At 44.6% G+C, this 20133-nt stretch overlaps 1 protein-coding gene across 1 annotated transcript in view; it reads right to left on the reverse strand.

The window, feature by feature from the left end:
* TBC1D19 (TBC1 domain family member 19) overlaps positions 1-20133 on the reverse strand; it is a 314406-nt gene that overhangs the window by 221994 nt on the left and 72279 nt on the right. Inside the window, exon 5 of the mRNA XM_077279938.1 lies at positions 1194-1268. Within this exon, the coding sequence (XP_077136053.1) occupies positions 1194-1268 (75 nt within the window). The remainder of the gene's footprint in view (positions 1-1193; positions 1269-20133) is intronic.

Genomic DNA, 20133 nt, shown 5'->3' on the forward strand with positions numbered 1-20133 from the left:
AAGGTTTTCAAGTGGAAACCACTTCAGAAAATGCTCTTTTTTGGGAGAGAATTTGAAGACGATTTTCTTTTCCTGAAATGTTTCCTGAAGCAGTAATGAAAAATTCTGGAAGTTTCTTTCCTGGATCTTTATTTTTTTCAGCATTTTGATCTCACTGTACCTAGTTTGTAATGGATTCCATTAGGATCCACTTCACCAAAGTGACATGAACTTTTTCAAGGTGTTTTTCAAAATCTCTTAAAAAAACAAAATAAAACCCCAAACACTAATAGCCCGACAAATAACCATCAGACCAGCGAAGTTGTTTAGAAATGAATAAGAAAAGCGTTTTTCAGGCTGATTGTGAAGTGGGTCCTCCCCAAAATCTTCATACACAAAGCCCAATGTATACAATAGTAAGATTCACCACTGATTTCACTCTGCGTTCAGGCAACTGTTCAGTGGCTCCGGTCGAGCCCCCCGCAAAAAGGGATTCAGATGTGTATGGGGATCATAGGCTACAATGGTGCCGAAAGCAAATGTGCGCTCTACCAGGCATCATTTTCTGGCATGTACGCCTATGGGAGACTGACACCCAGACGCAGTCTACTATGTCCGAATACAGAAGGTGTAGAGGCGTGCACACCTAAAAATAATGCACGGCAGAGCGCACGTTCGCTCTGTTGGCTCCATTATAGTCGATGGCCTCCTCAGCGCATATATCCGAATCCTGTTTTGCAGGGGGTTCGGACTTAAGCATCAAAAGAGCCACTTAAACGGATGGCTGAATGCAAAGTAAAAAGCCAGTCTGACCACCAGCACTAAAAACATTAGGTGGACGTCGTGGAAAAAGAAAAAAAGAACAGGGGGCACAACTAAAAATTATGAGAGCAATATGTGAATACAAAAGGAAAAAATGATGTTTTGCGTGATTTAACATAGTGGATTAATGTTATACTGCAGAACAGCCACTATAAGCACCGTAATAACAGAAAAATAATAATGCTAATGGCTTTAGGGTAAACTTTTACTTTAATATAATAAAACCATAATGAGATCTGCTAGACATGACAAGGAGTTGGGCATACAAAGTGACTGATCATGTAACGACACGGAGACATCTTGTGACAGACATAAGCAATTATTCCTCACTAGAACATCCTGTTTGGTACAGAAGACATCACACCTCGCAGTAAAGCGGACGGACACACTACCTTACGTGCAAGAGGAATATTCAGCTCCGTACACATACTGTTCAGACTCTTCAGGATCCTCTTCTCCCAGCTCGCCTAAAACAAAAACAATAAAGATAAAGGCCTCAATTTATCAAGACTGGCATTTTACACTGGCGTTGAGATAAGATGTGCCAAGTTCAGTAAAGAGAACCTGATCCACGGGCAGCATGTATTAGACACTGGCTGCATGACTTCAGCCTGGTATGTTTGACTGCAGCGTTTCAGAGAAAAGCAACCTTTAAAAGCCGCCCGCCTGCTCCCCTTGAGGGACAGGTCTCTCCCTGTGCGCATGCATATGGAGAGACCTGTCACTCCAAGAAAGTGGTCACGGAGAAGCAGTCAGGGACTCACCTTTTCAACTAGTCTATAGCGTCTGATACATGCTTCCCGATCCACAGGCAGCATGTATCAACTGTCAGGTTTCCTTTAAAGGGAACCTGTCACCCCCAAAATCGAAGATGAGCTAAGCCCACCTGTATCAGGGGCTTATCTACAGCATTGAGGCTGCGGCTCCAGCGCAGGCATAATTTGTCTGCCCTGTTGAGGGCAGAGCAAAGTACTGCAGTGCGCAGGTGCCAGGAAAGGTCAGACAGGCCTGGCACCTGCGCACTAGAAATTTTTAAACACACAAAGGGTAAAAAAAACAAAAAAAAAACATAAACACATACAATAACAAAGTACAATAGGTACCTGTACACATTCTACGTATACTCATTAAAACATGACTTCTTCACCATCCCACAGTGACATCACAGGAACTCCCGGGTTAAGGCATGATGGCATAATTCCAATAATGTAAGTTTGATATGGCCAAATAAGGTTTTACATCTTCAGTGAAAAAGGGCTGACCTCTGGCTATCCAGGCATGGATCCCACATACCCGGAATTCTCTTTTTGGCTGAGATGGAAGGAGCCAATGCCAATTCATATTGGCAATGTATATTAACTTTCTCAATTACCTCTTTTATGGATGGCAAACTCGTCCCCCTCCACCTAGCCGCCAGAGCTAACCTGGCTGCAATCAAAATATGTGAGAAAGAGCCTCTAAGCACCTGGGGTACTTTAACTATGCCGATATGTAAGACTCCCATATTGGACTCCAAAACCAACTGCACCCCAAGGACCTCTCGTATTAGATCACCAATACCTACACAAAATTGAGCTATAACCGGACATGACCACCACATATGACCCAGTGTCTCCCTTTGCCCACAACCTCTCCAACACACCTGAGATTGGTTAGGACCAAAATGAGCTAACTGCGCCAGACATTGGTACCACCTTAAGTGCACTTTTTTAACTGTTCAAGGTGATATAGGCAGGATTATACTCTTTGCACCTCTTTTAAACCCTCCCTCCATGTCTCCAGGTTAAGGGATATGCCTAGCTCCCCTTGCCACCGAATCATATATGGTAATTTAGCATCAACAGCTGGTGTATTAAAAACACTGTATAGGATGGAAATCTCCCTAGATCCCGACTCCAGTCTTAGAATATACCCATTAGTCCTGTGGTCCAAGGGAGTCTTAAAAAAAAAAAAAAAAAAACAACTCTGGTGATGTATGGATGAGATGCCTGATTTGCAAATACTGATAAAATTGGCATCATATCTGGATGTTTTGAGGACACTTGGTCAAAGGGGAGGAGGTTCAGAGCACCATCCATCAAGTTCTGAAGAGTTTCAACCCCAGCATTGATCCAGTTATGCAGACCAATGTAAGGGATATGCTGCTCAAGAGCTTTCAAAGACACATCGTTGATGGGGATTTTTAATAACTTCGAGGTTATTTGTCCCCAATAGTCTATAGCAGGGGTGGGGAATTTTTTTCCTGCCAAGGGCCATTTGGATATTTATACCATCTTTCGGGGGCTGAACAAACTCCACCCACACAGTGCATCATGAGTGTGGCACTGGTTTCAGGACAATCTTTCATTGCATGACCTTCGCTGTTCAGTAGTGAACACTGCTGTCACGGCCTCGGGTCCTTGCCCGTCTGTCTCCAGCCCTCGGCGCGTTCCCGACATGGTCCCTCGCCACTACCAGCCCGATTTCTCAGGATCGCGGCGCAACAGCGGTTCGGCACTGCGCGGTCGCGCTTCCTCCGCCGCTGGGTTCCCTGGGAGGTCTTGACCCAGTGGCTCCGCCTCATCATAACGGTAGGTATTTCTGCTCAGCGTCTACAGAGCTAAGACACCTGTTTATCTATCGCGGTGGCACTAGCATCCTTGCCGGCGTTCTTCCTGGTCCTCAGGCCCAGTGTCACTTCTTCCTGACTCTGCCCAGTCCGCCTTCCCGTGCCTCTCCATAGCAGGTCTTCCTGACTTCCCTGTCTTCCGTGTCTGTTAGTTCTGTGTCTCTGCTGCCCCTGCTTGTCTGGAGTCTTCTCCTTGTCTGCCTGCCTTCCTTCCCAGCTACACCTGTCAGTTCTGTGTCTTCAGCAGCCCCCCATTCCTGTATTCCGTGTGTCCCTGTGTTCTCCTAACCTTGTCTCCTTACATTTTACTATTAACTTGTTCTCTCTCTTGCAGCATTGAGCCGCTTCCGGTCTCTGGTCCTTCTGGTTCTGCTTGCCTCCCATATTCCTCAGTTCCCGTAATCTCTCTGCTCATATTTTCTTCGTCCTCACCTCGGTCCCCTCTGTTCCTGAATAGCCCTTAGTCATCCCTATGGCTCCAGCCATTGTGGTTTCATCCCCCTTGGGCCTGCCTCTAACACTCCCTGTATAGGGGGTGGTTCCACCTGGTCCACTCACCCTCGGGGGCTCTGGAGCCGCGACCCAGAGGGTACACTTTCGGGTTTTCTTCTGTGAACCCCAATAACTGCAAGTATCTGCTAACAGAGCAAGAAGAAATTAATGAGCTGGTTGCAATCAAAATAAAACTCCCTGCCCAAGAATGCAGTCACTGAGAATCTGCTCGGGGGCCTGATAAAAAGTGATCGAGGGCCATAAATGGCCCTGGGGCCTGAGGTTCCCCACCCCTGGTCTATAGTAACTGCCAATGTCGGAAGGGGTGGGGTAAACAAAGTTTTCTTAATCGTCTCACTTTCTAGTGTAAGACGGGTTGAGCCCCTGCAAGCCGCTTACGACTTTAATGGTCTTCAAAGAAGGAACCACAAATTGCTGATTTAGCACTTCAAAACTTTCCTTGCAGACCACTCACTGGGCAGGACACTGCAGCTCCCTGCACAACAGTGCAGAGAAAAACAAGGGAAGATGCAAAACAGCACGGTAACCCCTCCATTTACAATTTTGATTTCTATAGCTCCAACATATTCTGCAGCACTTTACAGGCAATAAAAACATTAAAGAACACATAACTCAACAGATACCAAAATGAGGACAACGCTGCTTGCAAGCTTACAATCTTGGAGGAAATAGGGGGGACACAAAAGGAGAATGCTAAAAGTGCTTGTACTGTACGGTCCGGCCATCACTATGATAAATGGGGTATTCATATAATGCTGCATGAACCGATGGTCACCAGCCAGAATGTGTACAGACACAGAAAGCTATTAAGTGCATGGAAGGTGTGTGAACAGATGCTATGAGTTTCCTGATTTTGAAGAAAAAATTTTATGGGCAAAACGGGGATAGTTAGATAAAGGAGGTGAGGAGGTAGGCCACTCTAAAGAAATGTGTTTTTAGCGCATGCTTAAAACTGTGGGTATTGGAAATTAACTGAATATACCTGGGTTGTGCATTCCAAAGAATTAGTGCAGCACGCGAGAAGTCTTGGGAGACGAGAATGGGAGGCTCGGACTATAGAGGATGTTATTATTAAGTCATTAGCAGAATAGAGGGCACGGGTAGTGTCTTAGACTGAGACGAGGCAAAAGATGTAGGGTGGTGCTGAATAGTGGAGAGCTTTGTGGGTGAGAGCGATGAGTTTATATTGAAGTCTGTTGCGAATGGGCAACCAGTGCAATGACTGGCACAGGGTAGAGGTATTGGTGTAGTGGTTGGAAAGAAATAGGATACTGGCTGCTGTATTCAGGCGAGACTGGAGAGTTTAGTAAGAGGGAGACCGATTAATAGAAAGTTGCAATAGTCCAGACAAGACTGAATGAGAGCGACAGTAACAGTTTTTGCAGACTGAAAGGTAAGAAAAACGTCAAATTCTAGAGATGTTTTTGAAGTGTAGGTAACATGAGCAAGCAGGTGATCAGATGTAGGGGGTAAATGAAAGATTTGAATCAAATATAACCCCAAGACCGCAGGCATGTTGCTGGGAAGTAATTGTAGAATCACACACGGAAAAAGCAATATCGGAAATAGGTAGGTTAGTGGAAGGAGGAAACACAAGGAGTTCAGTATTTGACAGATTCTGTTTTAGACAGAGGGAGGACATGATGTTAAAAACAGAGGAAAGACAATCATTGGTAGTTTGTAGTAATGAAGGGGTGATGTCAGGAGACAATGTGTATAATTGGATGTCATCAGCATAGAGATGGCAATGTATTGGAATAATGCTCACTACTATTTAATAGTGAATGAGTTTCAGTCCCTTGCAATAGTGTTATACTGTCAGTAAAGCACAGTTAAAAAAACAAACAAACAAAAAAAAACAAACAAACAGGAAGTTCCTGCCCACTATGTGTGTACCTGGAGCACATTTTACTTTCACTTTGCAAGCTGACAGACAAGATGCTAAGATCCTAAGCTATAAGAAATCCCATGTAATAAAGGGAGGGCGAAGAGAGGAAACTGTATATGGACTTAAAATATAGCTTTTAAAGGCTACTTATTAACCCCTTAAAGTACTTATTGACCTTGGACGTACGGATACATCAAGGTGATTTTGCGCGCACAGAAGCGGTGCACATGCGATTGACGCCAGGTGTTAAGTGATTCTCACAGCTAACACCTGACAATCACTGCCAGGAGCAGTGCCATCACCGTTCTCACCTAATACCCTGCATGCTGCAATTGATATCGCTGTTAACCTGCAGATATGCGGTTAATCTACAGGTTAACAGCGTTATGATGGTGTCTGGCGCCTGCACGCAGCCGAATGCAGCGGGGAGAAATTAATCTTTATTCTATCAGCCAGCATTCAGTATTCAGTCATAGGGGCGGGGGACGCCACAGATTCAGTCAGGCTGAGTATACAGAGCGGCAGCTGTAACTGTGCCCCCGGCCCTGACTGACAGCTGAGCCGCAATGTAGAGCCAGTTACATTCAGGGCCGGGGGCCACTTTCTATGCTCAGCGGTAACTGAACCAGCGCTGCCCTTAAGACTGAATACCGAATGATGGCTGGGAGAATAAAGACTCATTTCTCCTCGCTAAATTCGACTGCGTGCAGGTGCCGGGCAGTATAGTAATGCTCTTAACCTGCAGATTTACAGCATACCTGTAGGTTAAGCGCAATATTTCAGGTGACAGGCTGCCTGCAACACTTTGACATTTCTTTTGTTAATTTGAATTCAGTTCATTATGGTCATTTATGAACCTTTACTGTTTAGCTAATTTAATATTATCCTATTTACTCTAACCATACATGAATTTGTCACCACCTGCTTTAGCAAATTGTGATTTAGTTTGCTCTTGGTACAATCAATTTATTGTCCTCTGTATTATCATACTGAGATCTCCATTTTTTAATAAGGTGCGTTATGTAGCCGTGTATACACTGTGTTCCAAATTATTATGCAAATTGGATTTGAGTGTCAAAGATTTAATTGTTTTGTTTTTCAAATAAACTCGTGGATGGTATTGTGTCTCAGGGCTCAGTGAATGGATCACTGAAATCAATCTTAAACACATGTGATAATTGGTTTTCCAGGTGATTCTAATTAAAGGAAAACTACGTAAAAATGATGTTCCACATTATTAAGCAGGTCACAGTTTTCAAGTAACATGGGAAAGAAAAAGGATCTCTCTGCTGCTGAAAAGCATCAAATAGCGCAATGCCTTGGTGAAGGGATGAAAACATTAGAAATTTTCCAAAAACATAAGCGTGATCATCGTACTGTTAAGAGATTTGTGGCTGTACCTGAGCACAAATGTGTTTGTGCTGATAAAGGCATAATGAGGAAGATTTCTGCCAGGCAAGTTCATCGGATTAAGAGAGCAGCTGCTAAAAAGCCATTACAAAGCAGCAAACAGATATTTGAAGCTGCTGGTTCCTCTGGAGTCCCTTGAACCTCAAGGTGTAGGATCCTTCAAAGGCTTGCTGTGGTGCATAAACCTACTATTCGGCCACCCTTAAACAGTGTTCACAAGCAGAAATGGTTGCATTGGGCCCACACATACATGAAGACTAATTTCCAAACAGTCTTGTTTACTGATAAGTGTTGAGCATCCCTGGATGGTCCAGATGGATGGAGTAGTGGATGGTTGGTGGATGGCCACCATGTCCCAACAAGGCTGCAACATCAGCGAGGAGGTGGAGGAGTCATGTTTTGGGCCGGAATCATGGGAAACAGCTGGTAAGGCCCTTTAAGGTTCCTGAAGGTGTGAAAATGACCTCTGCAAAGTATATAAAGTTTCTGAATGACAACTTTCTTCCATGGTATAAAATGCAGAAACGTGTCTTCAGGAGCAAAATCATCTTCATGCTGACAATGCACCATCTCATGCTGTAAAGAATACCTCTGAGTCATTGGCTGCTATGGGCATAAAAGGAGATAAACTCATGGTGTGGCCACCATCTTCCCCTGACCTCAGCCCTTTACAGAACCTTTAGAGGATCATCAAGCAAAAGATCTATGATGGTGGGAGGCAGTTCACATCAAAACAGCAGCTCTGTGAGGCTATTCTGACTTCATGCAAAGAAATAGAAGCAGAAACTCTCCAAAAACTCACAAGTTCAATGGATGCAAGAATTGTGAGGGTGATATCAAAGAAGGGGTCCTATGATAACATGTAACTTGGCCTGTTGGGATGTTTTGGCGTTAAGTAGCTTTTTTGTTCAGTGAATGTGACCTCCTAATGCTGCAAATTCCACAAATGAGCATTTTCAGTTCTTTAAAACATATCAAATGTTTAGAAATTCTACTGTGCATAATAATTTGGAACAGTGCATTTTGAGTTTTTAATCATTTTGGAGATTATACTGTTATCATTGGGAGGTTTCTTCAATAAAATTCGATGTATAATCTAACGGGTGATGACTTTTATTAGACTGACTGTCATTTGCACCGACCATTTAGGAAAATCTGATAAAAATGTAATTTGCATAATAATTTGGAACATAGTGTACATATGATACTACAGTAACCATTTTATCAATAATTTGTATAATTATACAATAAAAGTTGTATTTTAATTCAACATACCTTTTCGTCTGTTCCCCCCTTCCCTTAGAATATAACTTAAATTAGTTCACTTATGTGCATTATTTTTTGCCATAATTCACTAAACCTTTATAAGAAATACCAGCTATAAGCTGCGTGATCTTTCTTACTGAATAAATATATATTCACAGTTGAACGGCTGGACAGTACAGAGATTAATCTGCTGCCAACAGGTTATGGGCCCAGACACCCAAAGACCCAGAAAACAGCCCAAAGGCGAGAGAACAACAGTGTACAAAGACGAAAAAAAAAGCAAAGGTGGATGTCAGCCGCAACTCTGTAAAGTTCACAGTGCCAAATCTGACTAACCAGAACTACCAATCCTGCAAATTCAAGGTAAAGATGCTGCTGATAAGAGAAGGTACGTGAAAATACATAGGAGGAGTCTAGACCTGACCAACTACCAGAAGACTGAGAAAAGTGCTTTGTGCTTTTGGATCCATCTCCCTCAGTATAGATGAACATATTTACATATATGCCCAATGTGAAACTGCAAAAGAAATGTGGTAACAGGTGCAGAAAGTGCATGAAAGGATAAATCTCAGCAATATGTTCTATTTAATGAGAAAGCTGTATCACTCTAAGCTAAATAAGGGCCCAGATATGCATGATTGCATAACAAATAATATAGAAATTGTTGAGTGCCTGTGGAGCATTGTGGAAGATCTAAAGGATTTCCATGTCCCTGCACTACTACTAAGTGGTCTACCAGAAAGCTATGACACACTTGTAACTGCACTAGATGTGCACCCAGATTAGGAGTTTACATGGAAGCACGTCAGAGGGAACCTTGTAGAGGCACATAAGCGAAATATAGAAAGAGTAAGCAGCAGAATCAGTTTCAAAAACCAAAGTTCTACCCAAAAATAAAAGTTATTTGAAGGAAAGTGTTTTGTCTGCAAGAAATCAGAGCACCTAAAGGCTGACTGCAGAGTCTGTAAAGCCAGAGTGAATCAACTGAAAAAGCAGAATATTTATCAAAGAGTTAAAAGAGCCATTACTGAAGAATATGACACTTCAACTACTGAAGCTGCGCTTACTGTTAATGCAAGTACAGGGTGGGCCATGTATATGGATACACTTAAATAAAATGGGAATGGCTGCTGATATCAACTTCTTGTTTGTGGCACATTAGTATATGGGAGGGGGAAAACTTTTCAAGATGGGTGGTGACTAGTGATGAGCGAGTGTACTCGTTGCTCGGGTTTTCCCGTGCACGCTTGGGTGGTCTCCGAGTATTTATGACTGCTTGGAGATTTAGTTTTCATCATGGCAGCTGAATGATTTACAGCTACTAGCCTGCTTGATTACATGTGGGGATTCCCTAGCAACCAGGCAACCCCCACATGTACTCAGCCTGGCTAGTAGCTGTAAATCATTCAGCTGCCGCAATGAAAACTAAATCTCCGAGCAGTCAAATACTCGGAGGTCACCCGAGCGTGCTCTGGAAAACCCGAGCAATGAGTACATTTCGCTCATCACTAGTGGTGACCATGGCGGCCATTTTGAAGTCAGCCATTTGGGATACAACTTTCTTTTTTCCAATGGGAAGAGGGTCACGTGACACACCAAGCTTCTTGAGAGTTTCACAAGAAAAACAATGGTGTGCTTGATTTTAACATAACCTCTGCGACATGTCAATGGCTGTAAACAAAGAGAAACTTTTAAATAACTCATGAAAGAATAAAGTTAACACTTGAGGAGCGGATAGAAATTGTGTTGATGTCTGGTGAGCGCAGTACCCGGGTCATTGTAGCAGATTTCAATGCAAGACACCCCACGCAAGAAAACTGTCACCATTCCCATGTTATTTAGGTGTATCCATATAAATGGCCCACCCAAAAAATTTGCCTCATCACCGAACATAATGTTCTGTGTAAACTGAGGGTCCTGTTCCAATTTTTGTTTTGCCTTTTCTGCAAATTCAGTGCTGCATAGAGATCCAGGAGAATAAGCAGAGAGTGGTGAACATTAGATTTAGCTGTAAGTAGATCATCATTTAGTAAAGGCAATTTCAGTAGAGTGTAAGGAGCGGAAACCAGATTGTAAAAGGTCAAGAAGACAATTATCTGAGAGATAGCGGATCAGAGGGATTAGGCCTCTTTCACACTTCAGTCTTTTTGTTTCCGTCAAAATCCGTCGTTTTGTGAAAAAAAAAACGATCCAGAAAATGTTGCTGCTGGATCCGTTTTTTTCCCATAGACTTGTATTAGTGACAGATTGTGACGGATGGCCTTCCGTTTGATGGATCCGTCGTAAATTCTGTGTCCGTCGCCCGGAGACAATGGACATAGTAACATTTTTTGTGTACGTCGAAAAATCAGACAGCGACGGATCCTGCGCTGTCCATCATGGCTATAATGGAAGCCTATGGACGCAGGTTCTCTCTCTCTCTCGCTCTCTCTCTCTCTCTCTCTCTCTCTCTCTATCTCAAATTTTGTTCCTTTAAATTCCGGCAGCATCTGCTTCGAAGGATTTGTCAACAAACGGATCCAGTGCATCAGTTGTTTTACAATCTGCACAGGATCCGTCTTTTCAACACTTTGACGGATTGTGACTGATTCTAAAAAACTGATGTGTGAACGAGGCCTTAGAGACAGGTCTGTAGTTAGCAAGTGCAGTGCTGGTCGAGAGATGTCAATTGGGCCTCCACTGATAATAAAGTGATGGCACAAACTAGCAATAAGTTGTTACTTTACTAGATGGTAAAAAAAAAACTTTGAAAAGAGGATCTGTCAGCACACTTTAATATTGCTGTAGCAATTGCTGCTTCTAGCTGAGTCTCTTCAGTTCATGTACTTTTTTAACCCTGCACGCACTGGACTCTACATTATTGTTATTTGCTAGCTTGACCAACTTAGTTAACAAATTCAGACTTTCTATATATTGTACTGCATTTTATTTTAGTGACTTCATTAAAGGGAACCTGTCACCCCCAAAATCGAAGGTGAGTTAAGCCCACCAGCATCAGGGGCTTATATACAGCATTCTGGAATGCTGTAGATAAGCCCCCGATGTATCCTGAAAGATGAGAAAAAGAGGTTAGATTATACTCACCCAGGGGCGGTCCCGCTGCGGTCCAGGTCCGATGGGCATCGCGATCCGGTCCGGGGCCTCCTATCTTCTTACAATGACGTCCTCTTCTTGTATTCACGCTGCGGCTCCGGCGCAGGCGTACTTTGTCTGCCCTGTTGAGAGCAAAGTACTGCAGTGCGCAAGCGCCGGGAAAGGTCAGAGAGGCCCAGCACCTGCGCACTGCAGTTCTTTGCTCTGCCCTCAACAGAGCAGACAAAGTACTCCTGCGCAGGAGCCGCAGCGTGAAGACAAGAAGCAGACGTCATCGTAAGAAGATGGGAGGCCCCGGACCGGACCGCGACGCCCTTCGGACCCTGACCGCCCCTGGGTGAGTATAATCTAACCTCTTTTTCTCATCTTTCAGGATACATCGGGGGCTTATCTACAGCATTACAGTGGGACAGTGCAGATCTGCAATTTATTTCTCATGCAGATTCGGCATGATAAAAAAAATCGCAGCATGCTAAAAGTGCATCCTACAGTCACACCATGAGCACCCATTCACGTTTATGGGTGTGTGTGAAACATAGCACTGCATTCGGATTTTATCCGAATGTAGTCTGATGTACGCGGACAGAGACCATGGAGAAATTAAGTTCTCCGTCTTCTCAACTCCTCTGCTGTGATTCTCTCACGCAAGAGAATCGGATCACACGAAGATGAAACTTGGCTCAAACTCTAACAGAGCATAATAGATTCTCTTGCTTGCGAGAATATACTGCAGACTGACCACAATTGTCTGATACATGCTGCCCATGGTTTTCAGCCAGAAAGCAACAGATTGCATCAGTAAAGGGGTTGATGAAATTACAAAATAACCATATTAACAGTTTGCCAGTGGCTTCTGGTGGCAGATTCCCTTTTAAACGCTCCTGAAGCATTGCAGTATATTGTAAAAGTGATCAAACAATGGCAGGTTCAAATCCTGTGGGACGACTAAAACAAGTAAAAAGTCACAACAAAAGTTTAAAAATATTTTAAACCCCTTAGTGACTGAGCCAATTTTGTACTTAATGACCAAGCCAAATTTTTACAATTTTGACCACTGTCACTTTACGACGTTATACAACCCCTGACAAAAATTATGGAATCACAGACCTTGGAGGATGTTCATTCAGTTGTTTAATTTGGTAGAAAAAAAAGCAGATCACAGACATGGCACAAAACTAAAGTCATTTCAAATGGCAACTTTCTGGCTTTAAGAAACACTAAGGCTGTGTGCACACGTAGCATATTTTTTGCGTTTTTTTCACGGTTTTTCGCTATAAAAACGCTATAAAACCGCGAAAAAAACGCTAAGATTAAGCATCCTATGTAATAGAATGCATTCCGCATTTTTTGTGCACATGCTGCATTTTTTTCCTGAGCGGAATCGCATTCCAGAAAAAAACGCAGCATGTTCATTAAAATTGCGGAATCGCGGTGATTCTGCACCCAGAGGAGTGCATTGATCTGCTTACTTCCCGCACGGGGCTGTGCACACCATGCGGGAAGCAAGCAGATCATGTGCGGTTGGTACCCAGGGTGGAGGAGATGAGACTCTCCTCCACGGACTGGGCACCATATAATTGGTAAAAAATTAAAATTAAAATAAAAAATAGTCATATACTCACCTTCGATGTCCCCCGCAGTCTTCTGGCCTCTCCGCTGCACGCTGCCTCTTCGGTTCCTATAGCTGCTGTGCGGTGAAGGACCTGTGAGGACGTCGCGGTCTTGTGATTGGTCGCGAGAGCGCTCATGTGACCGCTCGCGACCAATCACAAGCCGCGACGTCATCACAGGCCCTTCACCGCACACCAGCTATAGGAACGGAAACCGCTGAGGTCTGCAGGTGAGTATAACCATTTTTTATTTTTTTTTTTTATTATTTTTAAACATTCTATCTTTTACTATTGATGCTGCATAGGCAGCATCTATAGTAAAAAGTTGGTCACACTTGTCAAACACTATGTTTGACAAGTCAAACACTATGTTTGACAAGTGTGACCAACCTGTCAATCAGTTTTCCAAGCGATGCTACAGTTCGCTTGGAAAACTCTAGCATTCTGCAAGCTAATTATGCTTGCAAAACGCTAGTTTTCTGCGGGTATATGCATGCTAATTCTGCATGCGATATACCCGCGGCAGGAGGCGCAGAATTGCCGCGGAAATTTCCGCAGCAATTCTGCAACGTGTGAACTTAGCCTAAAAGAAATCAAGAAAAAAAATGTGGGAATCAGTAATGGTTACTTTTTTTAACCAAGCATAGGGAAAAAATTATGGAATCACTCAATTCTGAGGAAAAAATTATGGAATCATGAAAAACAAACAAACAAAAAAACACTCCAAAACATCACTAGTACTTTGTTGCACATAGTAACATAGTTAGTAAGGCCGAAAAAAGACATTTGTCCATCCAGTTCAGCCTATATTCCTTCATAATAAATCCCCAGATCTACGTCCTTCTACAGAACCTAATAATTGTATGATACAATATTGTTCTGCTCCAGGAAGACATCCAGGCCTCTCTTGAACCCCTCGACTGAGTTCGCCATCACCACCTCCTCAGTGCACCACCTCTGGCTTTTATAACAGCTTGCAGTCTCTGAGGCATGGGACTTAATGAGTGTCACACAGTACTCTTCATTAATCTGGCTCCAACTTTCTCTGATTGCCGTTGCCAGATCAGCTTTGCAGGTTGGAGCCTTGTCATGGACCATTTTGTTCAACTTCCACCAAAGATTTTCAATTGGATTGAGATTCAGACTATTTGCAGGCCATGACATTGACCTTATGTGTCTTTTTTTCAATGAATGATTTCACAGTTTTTGCTCTATGGCAGGATACATTATCATCTTGAAAAATGATTTCATCATTCCCAAGCATCCTTTCGATTGATGGGATAAGAAAAGTGTCCAAAATATCAACAAAAACTTGTGCATTTATTGAAGATGTAATGACAGCCATCTCCCCAGTACCTGACATGCAGCCCCATATCATCAATAACTGTGGAAATTTGCATGTTCTCTTCAGGCAGTCATCTTTATAAATCTCATTGGAACAGCACAAAACAAAAGTTCCAGCATAATCACCTTGCCCAATGCAGATTCGCGATTCATCACTGAATATGACTTTCATCCAGTCATCCACGGTCATTGATTGCTTTTCCTTAGCCCATTGTAACCTTGTTTTTTTCTGTTTAGGTGTTAACGGTGGCTTTCGTTTAGCTTTTCTGTATGTAAATCCCATTTCCTTTAGGTTTCTTACAGTTCGGTCACAGACGTTGACTCCAGTTTCCACCCATTCGTTCCTCATTTGTTTTGTTGTGCATTTCCAGTTTTGGAGACATATTGCTTTAAGTTTCCGGTCTTGAAGCTTTGATGTTTTCCTAGGTCTACCAGTATGTTTGCCTTTAACAACCTTCCCATGTTGTTTGTATTTGGTCCAGATTTTAGACACAGCTGACTGTAAACAAACAACATATTTTGCAACATTGCGTGATGATTTACCCTCTTTTAAGAGTCTGATAATCCTTTCCTTTGTTTCAATTGACATCTCTCCTGTTGGAGCCATGATTCATGTCAGTCCACTTGGTACAACAGCTCTCCAAGGTGTGATCACTCATTTTTAGATGCAGACTAACGAGCAGATCTAATTTGATGCAGGTGTTACTTTTGGGTATGAAAATTTACATGGTGATCCCATAATTTTTTCCCTATGCTTGGTTAAAAAAAGTAACCATTACTGACTATTACGAGCAGGAACGAAACAAGAGTGGACCCTCTGGACCGTGGGGGAACTACCCCTGGGCGAGCGGACCTAGATAGGAAACCAACCCCTATACAGGGATCGTTTAGGAGCAAGCCCAGAGGTCTCTTACCCACGGTGGAGTACCAAGAGGGACGGCTCCAGGAAGGAAGACGGGAGAGGCTGGAGGAGAACAAGGCTGAAGGTGTTTTGAAAGGCTGGAAACCGGAGCAGGGAGACTGATGGAAAGAAACAAAGGAACAAAGACAAGGGAAGGAAGGAGCGGGTACTGGAAGGGAAAGGAGGGCAATGGTGAGACTAGACGAGGAACCAAACGGAGTAGGTACACAGCACAGTAGCGGAAGGGGCCAGACGCACAAGCAAAAGCTAATGACAATCAGGCACAGAGGAACAGGTGAAGCAGCCTTTTGTAGCAGGAGCAAGAACAGGATAGGATGAGAGAGACCCCATGACCTCAGGGGGCGGTGGCCGAGAGGCTGTACCTGCGTCCAGGAGGGAAGCTAGAGCGCCTGCATTGAGACAGGACACCAGCCGAGGACCTGGCGACCGGAAGTGCCGGGAAGGCAGAGGAGCGTGCAAACCGGGACGCAGCAGAGGTGGAATGAGAACGCAGGAGAGTGGCGGTTGTAACAGGCGCAACGCTGGAGAGGTGAGAACCGCGCCGCAGGAGAGTGGCGGTTGTAACAGTACCCCCCTTCTTACACCCCCCTTTACGAAGAGTAGCAAGGAATTTATTAAGAATACGGGGGGCATCAATGTTCTCCAAGGGCTCCCAGGACCTCTCCTCTGGACCAAACCCCTTCCAATCCACCAGAAAAAACTCTTTACCCCGAACCTTTTTAACAGCCAAAATATCCTTTACCTCAAAGACGTTGTCAGAGCTAACTGGTAGAGGGGACGTGCGAGATGAGGCATGAAAGCGGTTAAAGACAGTGGGTTTGAGAAGAGAGACATGAAAAGTATTGGGTATACGGAGCGAGGCAGGCAATTTCAGCTTGTAAGTGACTTCGTTGACTCGACGCAGAATCTCGAAAGGACCTATAAAACGTGGCCCAAGTTTGTAGGACGGAATCTTGAGTCTGATGTACCTTGAGGAGAGCCAGACCTTGTCACCTGGTAGAAAAGAAGGTGGATCTAAACGCCTTTTGTCTGCTTGCCTTTTCATTCTTAAAGATGCTTTGTCGAGCGTTTCCTTGACTTCATTCCAGATAGTGGAAAACTCGCAGACCAGAGAATCGGCTGCCGGAACACCGGAGGTAGAGGAAACTGGTAGAGGCACACCAGGATGTTGTCCGAATACAATGAAGAAGGGAGTTCTCGCAGAGGCTTCGCTGGAATGGTTATTGTAGGCAAACTCAGCCCAAGGAAGAAGGTTTACCCAGTCGTTATGATGAGCATTAGTGAAATGTCGTAGATAGGCGGCTAGAGTCTGATTGGTCCGTTCAACTTGACCGTTAGTCTGAGGGTGATACGCGGAAGAAAAGTCCAGAGTCACTCCTAGAAGTTTGCACATAGCTCTCCAGAAACGGGAAGTAAATTGTACACCTCTGTCAGACACAATGTGTAGTGGTAGACCATGTAGTTTAAAGATGTTCAGGATGAAAATGTCCGCCAAGTCAGGAGCAGAGGGTAAACCGGGCAGCGGAATAAAGTGAGCCATCTTCGAAAATCTGTCCACCACAACAAGTATGACTGTACATCCGGAAGAGGTGGGTAAGTCGGTAATGAAATCCATGGCAATGTGTAGCCAAGGTGCTGATGGCACAGGAAGAGGAAGCAGATTTCCAAATGGTAGTTGTCTTGGCACCTTGTTTCTGGCACACGAGGGACAAGAAGCGACAAATTCTTTGACGTCTTGACGCAGAGTAGGCCACCAGTAGTACCGAGAGATAAGGAGAAAAGTCTTTTTGGAACCAGCATGCCCCGCCAGTTTAGAAGAATGACCCCAAGTTAACACTTTTCTTGTGTCTGCTTCCGAGACTAAGGTTTTTCCCGGTGGGGGGTGAATCAACTGTACAGGAGCAACAGTTAAGACCTTAGAAGGATCTATGATGTATGAAGGTTCCTCCTCAGTATCAGGTGGCTGAAAAGACCTTGACAGAGCATCCGCTCTAATGTTCTTACAGCCAGGCCGGAAGCGCAGCTCAAACTCGAAACGGGCGAAAAACAGGGACCATCTGGCTTGTCGGGGGTTTAATCTTTGCGCAGTTTGCAGATAAGCAAGGTTCTTATGATCGGAATAGATTACGAACGGATGTACAGATCCTTCAAGAAGATATCTCCATTCCTCCAAGGCCAACTTGATGGCTAACAACTCTCGATCTCCTATAGTATAGTTCCGTTCTGAAGTCGAAAAGACCTTAGAGAAGAAACCGCAGGGAACCATTTGACCTTCGGAAGTCCTCTGAGAGAGCACAGCTCCAGCACCTGAAGAAGAGGCGTCTACTTCCAGGACGAAGGGCTTGTTTACCTCCGGGTGATGCAAAACTGGAGCGGAAGAAAAAGATTTTTTAAGCAACAGAAAAGACTTTTCAGCTTCTGGTGACCACTTCTTGGAGCTGGAGTTTTTTTCGAGTGAGAGCAGAAAGAGGTCTGATGATTGAAGAGAAATGCGGAATGAATTGCCGGTAGTAGTTAGCGAAACCAATAAAGCGTTGGATGGCTTTTACTCCGCAGGGTTGTGGCCAGTTGAGAATGGCATTCACCTTCTCGGGATCCATCTTGAGACCAGAATCCGAAACGATGTATCCAAGAAAAGGCAAGGAAGTTTGCTCGAAGACGCATTTCTCGTACTTAGCATACAGGCGGTTATCTCGCAGACGTTGCAGAACTTTGCGCACACTCCTTCGATGAGATGGAAGGTCTGGAGAAAATACAAGAATGTCATCCAAATAAACCACTACACATATGTAGAGGAGGTCTCGGAAGATATCGTTAACGAATTCCTGAAAAACCGCGGGAGCGTTACACAGGCCGAAAGGCATGACCAAGTACTCGTAGTGTCCATCCCGAGTGTTAAAGGCGGTTTTCCACTCGTCGCCGGAGCGGATTCGGACTAAATTGTAAGCTCCACGCAAGTCAAGTTTAGTAAAGATGCGGGCTCCTCGAAGGCGGTCAAAGAGCTCGGGTATCAGAGGCAGAGGATACCTATTCTTGACTGTGATGTTGTTTAGCCCACGATAGTCTATACAAGGTCGTAGAGAACCATCTTTTTTCTTTACAAAGAAAAAACCTGCTCCTGCAGGGGAGGAAGACTTTCGGATAAATCCTTTTGTAAGATTTTCTTGAATATACTCGGACATGGACTTAGTTTCTACAGCAGAGAGAGGGTAAATTCTTCCTCTTGGAGGAGAGCAGCCAGGGAGGAGATCAATCGGACAGTCGTAGGAGCGATGTGGCGGGAGACTCTCTGCTTCTTTCTTGTCGAAGACATCAGCATACGACCAATAGGGTGAAGGTAAACCAACCGGAACACTAGTGGATTGAGTAAGGAGCACAGGACGCACCGACCGAAGACATCGATCATGGCAAGAAGGACCCCATCGTAGAACATCTCCGGACCGCCAATTGAGAGTGGGCTCATGAAGTCTGAGCCACGGAAGACCAAGCAAAAAGGCGTGGGAAAGACTTGGTAAAACATAAAAGGCAATTTTCTCTTGATGAAGAGCGCCGATCTGTAGCTCGACTTCTTCAGTGACTAACGAAATAGTCTCCTGTAGCGGTCTTCCGTCCACCGATGCAACCAGGCGAGGGAAGTCCAACGAGATTACTGGGATGCGAAGCCTCCGAACCGCCTCAAGACTGATAAAATTGCCTGCCGCGCCCGAATCCACATACGCGACCTCGGAGAACCGATCCTGGTTGGAAACAAGTAAAACTGAAAGAGTCAAAGGTAGAGAGGAAACAGGATCACCTAGGGAGGCCTCTCTTACCTGCCCTAGGCGGAGGAGTTTTCCGGCCTATCAGGACAACTGCGAAGCAAATGAGCGGCACTACCACAGTAAAAACAGAGACCCTGGGTACGTCTCTCCTTACGGCGCTGCTCTGCCATCTTTACTCGATCTACTTGCATGGGTTCAGAAGCAGGAGGGGTAGAAGAGGGAGAGACGGGAGCACGAGGACTACTAGGCTGGCGAAAGGTGGAAGCAGAGGAATTAGGTCTCTTCTCTCTTGCGGACTCACGAGACCGCTCTTGGAAGCGGAGATCAATCCGAGTGGCGAGGGAGATAAGATCCTCTAGAGTGGTCGGAGTGTCACGCCCGGCAAGCTCATCTTTAATTCGGCTGGACAAACCCCGCCAGAAGGCACCCACTAGAGCCTCATTGTTCCACCCAAGCTCTGAAGCCAAAGTACGAAAACGTATGGCATATTGTCCGACGGATAAGGGTCCCTGGCGTAAATTAAAGAGGGACTCCGTGGTAGAGGCCAAACGTCCGGGTTCGTCAAAGACCTTGCGAAAGGTCTCGAGAAAATTCTCTAAGTGGGAAACAACGGGATCATCACGTTCCCACAAAGGATTAATCCAAGCTAGGGCCTCTCCTTCCAAATGAGATACAATAAATGCCACTTTGGCTCGATCGGATGGGTACTGCTGGGGCAGAAGCTCAAAATGGAGGCGGCATTGGTTCAAGAACCCTCTGCAGAGCTTAGGGTCGCCACCGTACCTAGGAGGTTTTCCCAGACGAGGAGGGGGATGAGGGGTGCCCGAAGGACTGGAGTCATTCTGAGCAGAGGCAGTGGGAGCGGACTGTAAATTAAAGAGGCGGTCATCAATCGACGCCATGTAGCTAAGCATGCG

Source organism: Ranitomeya variabilis, chromosome 1, assembly GCF_051348905.1.
Source record: "Ranitomeya variabilis isolate aRanVar5 chromosome 1, aRanVar5.hap1, whole genome shotgun sequence".
In the NCBI taxonomy this organism is placed as follows: Eukaryota; Metazoa; Chordata; class Amphibia; order Anura; family Dendrobatidae; genus Ranitomeya; species Ranitomeya variabilis.